Genomic DNA, 13,755 nt, shown 5'->3' on the forward strand with positions numbered 1-13,755 from the left:
AAGGTCAGGAGTTTGAGACCAGCCTGGCCAACATGGTGAAACCCCGTCTCTACTAAAGGTACAAAAAAAAAAAAGCCGGGCGTAGTGGCTGGCACCTGTAATCCCAGCTACTGGGGAGGTTTCAAGAGTAGTATGAACATTGTATTACCCTCCACTTAGATTTAGCTATTAATTGACCTTTTGTTACATAGTTAGGTAACAGAAGTCATTGCAGTATGCAAAATGGAGACAACACCCAAAAACTTTAGCACAAAGGAAGCCTAATAAGTTTTACCCATGTTAAATGGTTATGAAGTACTGTATTAATACATCCATCTGAAGAAAAAAGAAAACAATTGTAAGAAAACGATTCTGTAATGTCCAACACCCAATCCGTGTTCAGATTTTTCTGACAATCTCTAGAGCAGGGGTGTCCAATCTTTTGGCTTCCCTGGGCCATGTTGGAAGAAGAATTCTCTTGGGCCAAACCATAAAATACACTAATACTAACAATAGCTCATGAGCTAAAAAAAAAAAAAAAAAAACATACATAATATGTTTTAAGAAAATTTACGAATTTGTGCTGGGTCACATTCAAAGCTGTCCTGGGCTGCTTGTGGCTTGTGGGCCGCAGGTTAGACAAGCTTGCTCTAGAGTGTCTTTTGTGTTTTTTTTTTTAATTTTTTTGAGGTGGAGTTTTGCTCTTGTCACCCAGGCTGGAGTGCAATGGTGTGATCTCAGCTCACTGCAACTTCCGCCTCCCAGATTCAAGCGATTCTCGTGCTTTGGCCTCCCTAGTAGCTGGGATTACAGGCACGTGCCACCACATCTGGCTCTTTTTTTTTTTTTTTTTTTCAGTAGAGACGGGGTGTCACCATGTTGCCTAGGCTGGTCTTGAACTCCTGACCACAGTTGATCCACCTGCCTCAGCCTCCCAAAATACTGGGATTACAGGCGTGAGCCACCATGCCCAGCCTGAGCCCACACCCAGCCACCTTTTTCTTAGCCTCTCAACAGATTGGATGATGCTGACCAGCACTGGGGAGGGCTATCTGCTTTATTCAGTCCACCAATTCAAATGTTAAATCTCCTTCAGAAACACCTTCACAGACACTCCCAGAAATGTTTTAACCAAATATCCCTTGGCCAGGTTGAAACTAGGCATCATAAATCTACCCACTGTCAACTTGGCCATCATATACACCTTTTTTTTTTTTTTTTTGAGACGGAGTCTCGATCTGTCACCCAGTCGAGATCTGGTGGTGCGACCTCGACTCACTGCAATTTCCGCCTCCCGGGTTCACTCCATTCTCCTGCCTCAGCCTCCCGAGTAGCTGGGACTACAGGTGCCTGCCACCATGCCCAGCTAATTTTTTGTATTTGTGGTAGAGACGGGGTTTCACCATGTTAGCCAGGATGGTCTCAATCTCCTGACATCGTGATCCGCCCGCCTTGGCCTCCCAAAGTGCTGCGATTACAGGCATGAGCCACCGCGCCCGGCCATACATCTTAAACCATACTTAAACCTTCAAATAAGGTAATAACATGGTCATAAATCCAGCTGACATGATACAACTATCCTGTGTAGGACCAAAAACACACTAACCCCTTCCTCAGAAGAAGAGTTAAAGTCACTGATTGAAGTTTTACTCTTCTTGATGCCCCATAACCAAAATACTGTAATACAAAAAATACACCTTATGTTATTACAGGATAAGGAAATAATGAGAGGACAGTATATGTATATATATCCACATCCATACTCATGACAAGTGAGGAACTAATGACAATTACAGCACTCGTTTCTGTAATGTGATTTTGGTTGTAGCTGCTATTGATAACTACCTTCTATTACATGCTCTGTTTTCCCTTTGTCTTCAGCAAGCACCTCAACTGGTTGTGGTCCTTTCCTCAGTGGGGTGATCCAAATCATTCTGAAGGGCCTGGGCTATTAGTAGTTCTACCTTAATTGGGCGGTTATTATTTTCCATTGGCCGTAATCACAGAGCATGGTAAAACTAAGAGACACTCTACGGGATCTCCTGTATTCCAGACATGCTCTTCCTTTCCTCTATTGTGGAGAAGTAGTTCAGTTTCCCATTGGTAGTCAGTATCAATCACCCCAGCCAGCACTGTAAATCCCTCCGCATGTTGATTCAAAGGTGCATAAGGAGCCAAACATGGCCAACTGGCCAACTTAACTTTTCATTTCAGTGGAATCTTTGTTATGTCTCCTGGTGGAAGCATCCCTTCCTCTGGAACTAAGACCTCTAGACCAGGAGAGCACAAAGTCACAAGAACAGGAAGCACAAATTGTGTTAGTGGGTCACTGGGTGTAGTAGTGAATGGTACCACTCCCATTTTCACCTCTTGATTCCTAGACCCATGAATTATGGCTATGAGAGAACAACACTGTATATTGGGTGCTAATTCAGAGTATACAGCCTTCTGGAGAATGTCCCAGCCCTGCAAAGTGTTGCCACGTAGCTGGCACTGTAATTGAGTCTTAAAAAGCTATTCCACTGTTCTTTAAAACCAGCTGTATCTCATGCCTGTAATCCCAGCACTTTGGGAGGCCAAGGCAGGTAGATCACGAGATCAAGAGATAGAGACCATCCTGGCCAAGATGGTGAAACCCCATCTTTACTAAAAATACAAAAATTAGCTTGGTGTGGTGGCACGTGCCTGTAGTCCCAGCTACTCAGGAGGCTGAGGCAGGAGAATCACTTGAACCTGGGAGGCGGAGGTTGCAGTGAGCCAAGATTGCACCACTGCACTCCAGCCTGGCAACAGAGCGAGGCTCCATCTCAAAAAAACAAACAACAAAAAAACAGCTGTATCAGAGTGATGGGGAACATGGTAAGACCAGTGAATTGTATGGGCTTGGGCCCATAGCCACATTTTTTTTTTTTTTTTTTGGAGCTGATGTCTCACTATGTTGCCCAGGCTGGTCTTGAACCCCTGGGCTCAAGCTATACTTCTTCCTGCTTTGTCCCCAAGTGCTGGGATTACAGGCATGAGCCAATGCACCCATAATCCCAGTGTAACTAAGATCTCTATTTTCAAAGTAGCCATTACTTTCTCAAATTTTCCATGTAACTTTTTCTCTTTTGTGTAATGTATTAAGGAAGTGGCATCAAGATAAATCTAAAACGGAGTTTTAGAAGGGAGAGAAGCAGCACAAGATAGGGGAAGAAGTGAAGCAATCTTAAGGTTTCCTCTGGAATCTGGCCTAAGCCTGATCCCATAAGGATCTCCGGAGCATGGATGACAACATATAGCTGTCCCATCAGTATGCAAGGGGTAGCTTAAAAACTTGTTTTTGTAATAATGAAAAGCTGTAAACAACTCAATGTCTATGTAGTAGAATGGTGTATCAGTGATCAATTCATATATAACCAACTCCTCCCTCAAACTTAGTGGCTTTAAACATTATTTCATATGATTTTGTGGGGCACCTGGACACAGATGGGCAGTTCTTCTGAGATCACTTATGTGGCTGCATTTAACTGGGAACATCTGGGGCTGGCATGTTCAAGATGTCTAGTTTTTAGCAAAAATTTTGAGCCACACAAAGAAACAAGAAAGTATGGCTCATATATGGGGGGAAAGAACAGTCAATATAAACTGTCCCTGAGGAAGCCCAGATGCTGTGCATATAATAGATTTTAAATCTGCTACTATAAATATGTTCAAAGAACTAAAGGAAACCAGGGTTAAAGACCTAACCAAATTATTCATGAGAATGATGTCTTGCAAAAAGAATATCAGATAGAAATTATAATTTAAAAAAACTTTTGAAGTTGAAAAGTATAATAACTGACATGAAAAATCCACTGAAGGCACTCAGCAGATTTGAACTTGGAGAAGAGAATCAGCACACTTGGAGGTAGGTCAACTGAGATGACCAGGTTTGAAAGAACAGGAAGAAAAAGAATGAAGAAAAATGATCAAAGCCTCAGAGACCTGTGGGACACCCCCCCACCCCGCCACCATCAGGTGTTCCAACATACTCATAATGGGAGTCCCAGAAGAAATGAGAGAGAAAAAGGGGCAGAATGAGTTGTTTTGTTCTGTTTTGTTTTGTTGTTGTTTCGAGACAGTTTGGCTCTTGTTGCCCAGGCTGGAGTGCAATGGCACGATCTTGGCTCACCGCAACCTCCGCCTCCTGGGTTCAAGCGATTATCCTGCCTCTGTCTCCCAAGTAGCTGGTATTATAAGTGCCCGCCACCACGCCCAACTAATTTTTGTATTTTTAGTAGAGACGGGCTCGTCATGTTGGCCAGGCTGGTCTTGAACTCCTGACCTCGGGTGATCCACCTGCCTCAGCCTCCCAAATCCACTGCATTACAGGCGTAACGCTGGGATTACAGGTGTGAGCCACCGTGCCCGGCCATGAGTACTTTAAACTTCCTGAATTTGATGAAAAATATGAATCTGCTCATCCAAGAAGCTCAACAAACTTAAAGAGATCCATATTTAGATCCTCCTAGTCAAACTGTCAAAAGACGGAACACTTTTTCTTTTTTCTTTAGACAGACTCTCATTCTTTCACCCAGGCTGGAGTGCAGTGGCACAATTTCAGCTCACTGCAACCTCTGCCTCCTGGGTTCACGCAATTCTCCTGTCTCAGCCTCCCCCGTAACTGAGATTACAGGTGCACGCCAACATGCCCGGCTAATTTTTTTTGTATTTTTGATAGAGACTAAAATGGTTTTGCCGTGTTGGCCAGGCTGGTCTCAAACTCCTGACCTCAAGTGATCTGCCCGCCTCAGCCTCCCAAAGTTCTGGGATTACAGGCGTGGGCCGCTGCACCTGGCCAACAAAACACTTTTTTAAGGTATTGTTTGTTTGTTTGTTTTTTGTATGCAATTTAGTGGTTTTTAGTATGTTTAGGGTGGTACAACTACCATCACCACTATCTAATTCCAGAACATTTTCATCCTCCCACACAGATGCTCCATTCTCCTTAACAATCACACCTCATTTCCTTTCTCTCCAGCCCCTGGCAACCACTAAATACTTTCCGTCTTTATGAACTTTCCTATCCTGAACATTTCATATAACTGGAATCATATAATATGTGGCCTTTTGTGTCTGGCACCTTTTACTTTGCATTGTATTTTAAGGTTCATCCACCTTGGAGCAGGTATCAGAAGTTCATGCCTTTTTTTTTTTTTTTTCAATGTAAACCCCTGCATCTTTTTTTTTTTTTTAAACATGGTGAACTTCAACATAGCAATTTTTCTTTTTTCTTTTCTTTTCTTTTCTTTTTTTTTTTTTTTTTTTTTTTTTGAGACAGAGTTCCACTCTTGTCACCCAGGCTAGAGTACAATGGCGCATTCTCAGCTCCCTGCAACCTCCGCCTCTCGGGTTCAAGCGATTCTCCTGCCTAAGCCTCCCAAGTAGCTGGGGTTACAGCTACCTGCCACCACGCCCGGATAATTTGTTTGTATTTTTAGTAGAGACAGGGTTTCACCATGTTGGCCAGGCTGGTCTCAAACTCCTGACCTCAGGTGATCCACCTGCCTCGGCCCCCCAAAGTGCTGGGATTATAGGCGTGAGCCACTGCACCCGGCAAACATAGCAATTATTACAACAAATGTTACAGTCTAAAGCTCAAACACAGTTTTGCAATTTTGAAATTAATTGCATACAAACCAAATAAAATTTACACAATAACAAACATTTCCATCTAAGACTTTGGGAGCATTTGAGCCTTCCCCATTTGATCTCAGGGCCTTTTCTTGTGCTGAACAGCACCAGAGTTGTTGTGGGAACAGCAATGGCTTCAGGAATTACAGCCATTAGGCCATTAAGGCTAGCTGCCCCCACAGCCTTTTCCTTCTCATGTTTTTTGTGCTTCAGGTATTTTTTATACTTTTTATGTTGCTTGTCCCATTCTTTTTCTTTCTGACTCCTTCTTCATAGGAATTCCTTGCTTGTGGTGGGCTTGATGTTTGAGCAGTCACACTGGTGACCAGTTTGTAGAGTAGAGGATGACTAAGACTGGACAGAGGATGGAGGTTCTGGGTTGTTTGTGTTTTGTTTTTTCTTTTTCAGCTTCTAGCTCAGGAGATCGTGAGACAGACGGGATAGGACTTGAGGAGGTCTGAGGAGCTTCATTTGGTTGCGGTAGCTGTGCCTTCCAGGTAGACCCTTTCCTGTGCTTTGATGATGATGAAAGAGAACATCTCTTGGGGACTTGGGGAATCCTTTGTTTGGGAAGTGAAGAATGGGAGATTCTGTGCTTTGTGGGTGGAGAAAGTGATGCCCTTTGTTTTGGAAGGTGAAGTGGAGAAGAAGAGTATCTCCTCTGTTCTGGAGGAGAGTATCTTCTTGAGGAAGGTGAGTGTTGATGTGGGAAGGAAAAGCAGCCCTTCCTGGTGGTGGTATCAAGAGACCTGCGCTGCAGCTGAGGAGGAGTGAAAGAAGGAAAATGTGCCTTCTGGTGGGTGTTGGGGAGGGACTTCTCCGTCTAGCATAAGAGGATGTCTTCCGGTGCCTTCACGGTGTTGAAGAGGCACTCTGGGGAGCTGCCTGCCTGCCTGTTTTTCACACGGGACTTCTTGAGTCGCTCACCATCATCTGAGGAGAGGAGCAGAGTCAGATGAAGACTGCTAATTTTGTCATCTATATTAATATCTTTGCTGCACAGAATCTGTGGCAGCCATTTTGCTACCTTTATCTTCTGATTCGGATAACTCAACTTTTCTAGGCTTTGGGTGCTGATGAAGGGGACTCTTTTTCTAAGTACCTTCACATTTTGTCACTTTACTAAGTTCTTCGTGGAGCTGCAAAACCACAACTTTTTCTTGTATAGTTGGCTGCTGGGGTATTGGGGAATGATGCATTTTTGGCAGTGGAGTTGCTGGAGGCAACAGCCAGTGCACATTCACCTTCAAGGATTTGCTGAAGGAAAGAACTTACTAGTTTTTCAGGGGGCGCTGGATGTCGTCTTGGGAAGCTTCTCAAGAGGACAACGAGCTACTCCTAGACACGATGCTGATGAGTGCCTTTTTCATCTCACTGGAGATCTGCTCCCGCTATGGCTTGGTGGAATCCTTCAAGGAGATGGCCACTTTATTGACTCTGCTGTTCTTGTAGGTGAATATCATCTTGATGGGATCAATGGCGCCATCTAAAGCAAGTATGATAAGGAAAGCCAGACGCATCTGTGATAATGATTTGGAAAATGATAGAGATCTTGGTTGAATCTTCTTTAACTTTTCAGATTTGTTTGTTTGTTTCTGGAGAAGGTTCGTTACTTGCTCTGGTACAAGTGCAGGTTTGGGAACTTTCAGATGGCACTAGTAGAAGTGGCCTTTTGTACTAGGTTCTTTCACTTTCTTGAAAGGTTCTGGTAGCGCTGGAGTTTTCTCCTTTTCTGCAGCTGGGGAAGGTCTCTGCCTCTTGGTTCTGTGATGGGGAGATTGAAAATGACTGTGCATTCTCTTGCTCCTGACAGGGTAGGATCCTCTTTTAGGAGAAGGAGATCTGAATTTACATTTTCTTGGGCTTTAAGACCTCTCCCCTTTTTCTCTGCTTTCTTTTTTCTTCTTTATCCTTATTTTTCTCCTTATATTGCTTTTTCAGAGACACCAGGTTTTTTTTTTCTTGTTCTATCTGTCTCTGTTTTTTTTTTTTTCTTCTTCTTTCTTCAGTTCTAGGAAAGCAGAAGAGATTCCAGTGATGTCTTCTTGTGCACTTAACAGCAGGGACTACAGTTCTCCCATAATTCTCTAGTAATTATTTCATTCAAAAACCCAGTCAGATTGCTTTGTATCATTTTGGAGTCTGGATTTTCCAAACACATAAGGGAGTGCAGTGTGACATTGGGATGTTCATTCTGCTGAGACCTAATACAATGATGATGTTACACTTGAGATGCAAGGAATAACTTCCATTTTGGTTCAGTTCTCCACTTCCACCTGGTTGAATATAAACTCAATCACAGCATCTTCTTCAAACCCAAGAATTTCCATTATGCATATTGTTATCTAAGTCTTTATTAGCCTCCAAATTTACTTTGCTTGTGTCTGCCTTTTTTTCTAGGCATCCTGCAAATTTCAGCTCCTTCAGTAGCATCTATTTGTTGCTGAACCAATGATCTTGTCTTGCACTTGTTTCTTGGAAGGTCATTTTGCTTCTGAGCTCTGAGATTGCTGCCTAACCCAAAGTGCACTGGACCTCCTGGACCAGAGGGAAAGCCCACTTGTTGGGGGAGTGGCTCAGTAACATTTCATTATATGCATACACCACATTTTGTTTATCCATTCAACAGTTGAAGGACATGTGAAGTGTTTCCATCTTTTGGCTCCTATTAATGCTGCGATGAACATTTGTGTTAACTACAACAAAGATCGAGTCTGGGCATGGTGGCTCATGCCAGTAATCCCAGCACTTTGAGAGGCTGAGGAGGGCGGATTGCTTGAGCCCGAGACCAGCCTGGGCAACATAAGTGAAACCCTACAAAATAATAATAATAATAATAATAATAATAAGCTGGGTGTAGTGGCCCGCGCCTACAGTCGCAGCTACTCTGGAGGCTGAGATGGGAGGATCTTTCAAGCCCGGGAGGCAGACGTTGCTGTGGGCTGAGATCATGCCACTGCATCCCAGCATGGGCGACAAAAAAGAAAAAAAAAGAAAAAAGATTGAGACACAGAGGTCAAAGGAAATAGCATTTAATTTATTTGAGAAACAAAGAATTGCAATTCACGTACAGTGAATCAGAGCAGCCCTGAATAGTGTCTCATAAGGCAAACACAGGGGAGGGTTTTTTAAATAGGGGATTCCCACAAGAAGTTTTCAGAGGCAGTTCATGGGCTGGGTAGAACTCTTAAATCTCAAACCCATTCTGATTGGTTGGTTAATTAGGGTACTCACGCTGAGAGATGATGAAGGCTGGCAGATACTTACTGACTTCAGTTGTTTCTACAGGTCTGTTCGGTGGTTTGACTTTTTAGCAGGTGTGAATGCAATCCCCTAGCAATCTCCTGACTCCACTTTAGAAAGCCTTCACCTTAGTTACTTCATTTTCTTCCACACTGCACAAGTTTTTGTGTGAACATGTTTTCAATTATCTTTGGTATATACCTAGGAGTGAGTCATATAGTAATTGTATGTTCAACTTTCAGAGGAGCTGTCACAATTATTTTTACCGGGTTTATAGCTTTATTTGACATATATGACAATTGGCAGTTAGTTCTCATCCACACTGACTATCTAGATTTTTGAAAGTGGTAACAGGTATACAGGTAACCACAGTATAGAGCTTGTTTGGTGAATTTTCATCCTTGTTATGTTTTCTGAACAATCGCACATGTACATGGTGTGGGACATTCCTTATTCCTTTGGCCCTGATAGCCTTGTTAAGCCTGGTATCAATGCACACATCTGGAGTGCCCATCTTCATGGCAAATTTCTGAATCTCTTTGAATGCCCACAGAGCATGCTTCTTGAAGCCCACTCCATGGATGTGAGCTAGTGACCCAAGTGTGTTCTTGGGTCACTACCTTGTTGATGGCAGAACAGCTCATCTTCTTGCCACCCTTCTTTGCAGGAGCCATTCTGCCAGGCTCAAGATGGAAAGGAAGAACATGAGGGACTGTGGGAGAAAGAAGGCCTAAACTTTTAAAAAGTGGCTGCACCATTTTACATTTAAGACATTTTGACACATTGTATTTTTGTTGTTATTTGACTCTCTAGATAATTTCTGCCATGACTTTTTCTGTAATGCACAAATTGTTTTTTGAAGAGTTTTAAATTTCCCAACTAAAAAGGCTTTTCTAGTTATTTTTCTTTTATAATGTCTAACTTGGCTGGGCGTGGTGGCTCATGTCTGTAATCCCAGTGCTTTGGGAGGCCAAAGCAGGCAGATCACCTGAGGTCAGGATTTTAAGACCAGCCTGGTCAACATGGTGAAACCCTGCCCTCTACTAAAAATACAACATTTGCTAGGCGTGTTGGCAGGCACCTGTAGTCCCAGCTATTCAGGAGGTTGAGGCAGGAGAATCGCTTGAACCTGGGAGGCGGAAGTTGCAGTGAGCCGAGATCACGTCACTGCACTCCAGCCTGGGTGACAAAGAGACTCCATCTTAAAAAAAAAAATTAAGTTTTGTTAATTACAATAAATTATGTCAAAAACAAAGATAATTTCTTAAAACTCTTCACTTCTCTTATGTTCCTTGCATCTACTGTATTTGTATGGTGGAAATACTATATAATGGTGTGCTACTAGACATCTTTTCTCAAATTCTTATTAAGTGATGTCACATTGGTGGCTTGAAATTGGCCATGATGCGAATATTGACATCATGGAAATCAGCAAAAGCTAAACATTGGACATTTAAACTTAAGAAACGGATGTGGAAAATATTAATGCAGAGTAAACTTAAAAGTTTGTGTTATCTGTAGCCTTTACATTGTGACTTGCAGAAAAAATTAAGAAAAATTATTCCAGTGTTAGAAAATTATTATCTATTTCAGCAAAGAAGTTGCTCATAACATTGACAAGTGAAATTCTGACATAGATCTTGGACATGTCACTCTCATCTTAATCATAAATAAAAACAAAAATATTAACCAACATTCATGTTGGAACTAGGTTGTTAATTGCAGCCATAAGTTGGCCACAAATACAGGAGTACAGCATAAACCAACGAAAGCATTCTGAGAGAAGCAATTGTCTATGAGGAATTTACAGTAAAGAGAATAGCATATTTCATTATTTATAATTCATGTGCTATAATTCCTTATCAGTGCTTTTGTTGTTGTTGGTGGTGGTGAGACGGAGTCTTGCTTTATTGCCCAGGCTGGAGTGCAGTGGCGCCATCCCGGCTCACTGCAACCTCCGCCTCCCTGCAACCTCCGTCTCCCGGGAGTGCGCCTGTAATCCCAGCTACTCCGGAGGCTGAGGCAGTTTTGTAGCCACAAAACTGGCTGCCGTGTCTGACTGGAAATTGCTCCCCTGGACACTTGGCCACACCTGGCGGTGCATATCTCATGGTTCTGGCTCTGGCTTCTGCGTAGAACCCAGTCAGCATCTGTTCCAGCATGGGAAGCAACTGTTCAGCTAAAACCAAGAGCAGCCTGAAGGAAGTGGGGACGTAGGAGACTTTGTAGGTGCTCACACCCAGACAGGAGAACAAAGGTTTGGTAAGGGCTCAGACCTTAGAGACGGGTGCTCGACGATGTGCAACGCATAACGAGGAAAATACTGACCGGAGGGGGCCGGTCGTAGGGCTGGGGAGCAGGAGGAGGGCAAAGGATAGAGAGGGGGTAGATAGGGAGGGAGTAGATAGGGAGCGGCAGCCTCGGCCTCAGTAAGCAGGGGCTTAGGGAGCAGATGTCTGAAACTGCACCACGTCCGCTATTTTGAGGTTTGGCTTCTCTTACTGCCACGTGGTGCAGAGGGAAGGCGCCATTTGATGCGTCCAAATCCCGAGTGGGAAGAGAAGATACGGATGAGGGAGAGGGATGTGTCTGTGGTGACTCTTGGGCACTTGTGCCGTTCAATCCTGTCACTCTCAAGCAAACGCCAGGTTTACAATACCTGCACTATCACTCATTAGTGGGAGGGTCAGGCGCCACCCAACTCTGGGCTTTTATTGGTCATGCCAAGAAAAACGCGAGAGGGACAACTGGGAGCCTCCTTCTGATTGGTGGATTCCTGCTAGCCCTCAAGTCAATCAGAGTAGAATGTACCGCCCTCCTCCCCACTCTGGCCCCCGCGGGAGACATGTTAGGTAGTGGGATGCCAACCTTGCCACTCTTCTGAGACCGCCACCCAGTAACACGCCCTGCTTTCCTCCGCCGCCGCCGTCTCCTCCATCAACCGTCTCCTTCTAACATGTTATTGCAGTTAATAAAAAAGCGCTCTTTTCTTCACAAAAGCAGTTGTTTCATTGTATAATGTGAGAAGTCTGCGTTCAGGCGGTTAGACGCAAAGGAGTGGAATAAGTGCCCTGTTCAGCCTGCCAACCTTCGGAACCAGCCAACAGACTCGGTACTGACTGCCATGATCCAGTAAGCACCCGACTCGGGTCTCTGGCAGCCTGAGTGGATTTTGCGTGACTTTTGGTCCCTGGCGGCTCCTGTAGCGTCCCCAGTTACGGCGCCCATAGCAACCGGCTCCCTAGCTAGGCGCCCCCGGGTTGCCAAGGGCCGCACCAGCTTTCCCGCCCCGGGCCAGCGCAGGCGCTCAGGCCTCGGAGGCGGGGCGATGGCCACCTCCCACCGAGTGGCGAAGCTGGTGGCCTCCAGTCTCCAGACCCCGGTAAATCCCATCACTGGAGCGCGGGTCGCCCAGTACGAACGCGAAGACCCCTTAAAGGCCCTGGCGGCAGCGGAGGCGATCTTGGAGGACGAAGAGGAGGAGAAAGTGGCGCAGCCCGCTGGGGCATCGGTAATACTGGGGCGGGACTTGGGCTGGGACCTCGCATGGGCTGGGTGCAGGCTGAGGGCTGTCCGGTTCCCCGCCCAGCTGAGGGCAGGCTGGTAAACGCGGGTCCCTGTGCACATAGTCCCTACTTGGTGGTCCTGGCCCAGCCCCTTCTCTACGCTCACGAAAATTACTCTAAATCGAGGCGTTTAAAAGTGTTTTAATTTTCACCAGTCTGTTGTAAAAGCTTCCTAGACAACATTTATGTTACTGTTTCTGGCAAGTGCAAAGTATAGAATTTTACTCTCTACTCTCCAGCATCTCGGGAATGGATATATATAGATATATCTATCTATATCTATCTATATATAGTAATTAGAGGAAAACTGTTCTGTCAGGTGTGTTTCGTTATTACCTTAAGATCTTGGTTATAAGCGGATCTCAACATAGTGCTCTAAAGATGTGTGTTTAAAACCATCACGTGTTCACTGGCTAAATCAGACACGGATACAGATAAGCAAATCACTGAGGTTTCAGTGTTTCCTAAACAGCTCTTTAGGGTACAGCGAGACGGCCTTTTCACTGATCAGTTTTCATTGTTAAATCTGTTGGGGACACCAGTCCAGCAGGTAGAGGGCAGGGTCTGCCATCTGCTCAATTCACTTAAAAGATGGGAATCTTGGCCGGGCGCGGTGGCTCGTGCCTATAATCCCAGCACTTTGGGAGGCCGAGGTGGGCGGATTACGAGGTCAGGAGTTCGAGACCAGCCTGACCAACATGGTGAAACCCCGTCTGTACTAAAAATACAAAATTTAGCCGGGCGTGGTGGTGCGCACCTGTAATCCCAGTTACTCAGAAGGCTGAGGCAGGAGAATCGCTTGAACTTGGGAGGCGAGGGTTGCAGTGAGCTGAGATCTCAGACCTAGTCTCAAAAAAAAAAAAAAAAAAAAGAGATGGGAATCTTGAATTTAAACTAGCAATCTGCAGATAGAAAAAATTTCCTAATACCATGTGTCCAAAGCTTCTCAGACACCAAACTTATGATTGAGGACTAACTGAAATCACTGGATATTTTGGAATTCTAATCTCTTTAATCTACAGTAAAATTGTTAATGAGAACATCTTTAGCAACACCTTTTGTGACCAATCTTTCACCAACAGACAAACAACTTGAAGTTATCCAGAGTAAGGCAGACTGAGACCCTGAACATGAACCAGGATCAGAGTGCTAGGACCGATTTTGTTCATGATGAAGCTACCCCTCAACACAATTTTCAGTAGGCAACAAGGCAACGTGATGGAGAAAAAGGATTGAAGAGTTCTGTGTTAGGATCCATTCCCTGCCACTTCCTAGGTGGTGTTAGGACATAATTTCCTTAAACCTCAGTTTC

General features: G+C 44.4%; 1 protein-coding gene and 1 pseudogene across 2 annotated transcripts in view; one reads left to right on the forward strand and one right to left on the reverse strand.

Annotated features, from left to right (window-relative positions):
• Positions 1-5,221: 5,221 nt before the first annotated feature.
• On the reverse strand, positions 5,222-11,877 carry LOC130541250 (large ribosomal subunit protein eL31-like; annotated as a pseudogene).
• FAM161A (FAM161 centrosomal protein A) overlaps positions 11,696-13,755 on the forward strand; it is a 29,431-nt gene continuing 27,371 nt past the window's right edge. The window contains exon 1 of one of the 2 annotated variants that reach the window (XM_003830873.5): positions 11,696-12,388. In XM_003830873.5, coding sequence (XP_003830921.3) covers positions 12,206-12,388 — 183 coding nt within the window. In that variant the 5' untranslated portion in view covers positions 11,696-12,205. The remainder of the gene's footprint in view (positions 12,389-13,755) is intronic. The other variant, XM_003830874.5, reaches the window with a different exon arrangement.

The sequence above is a fragment of the Pan paniscus genome, chromosome 12 (assembly GCF_029289425.2).
Source record: "Pan paniscus chromosome 12, NHGRI_mPanPan1-v2.0_pri, whole genome shotgun sequence".
Lineage (NCBI taxonomy): Eukaryota > Metazoa > Chordata > Mammalia > Primates > Hominidae > Pan > Pan paniscus.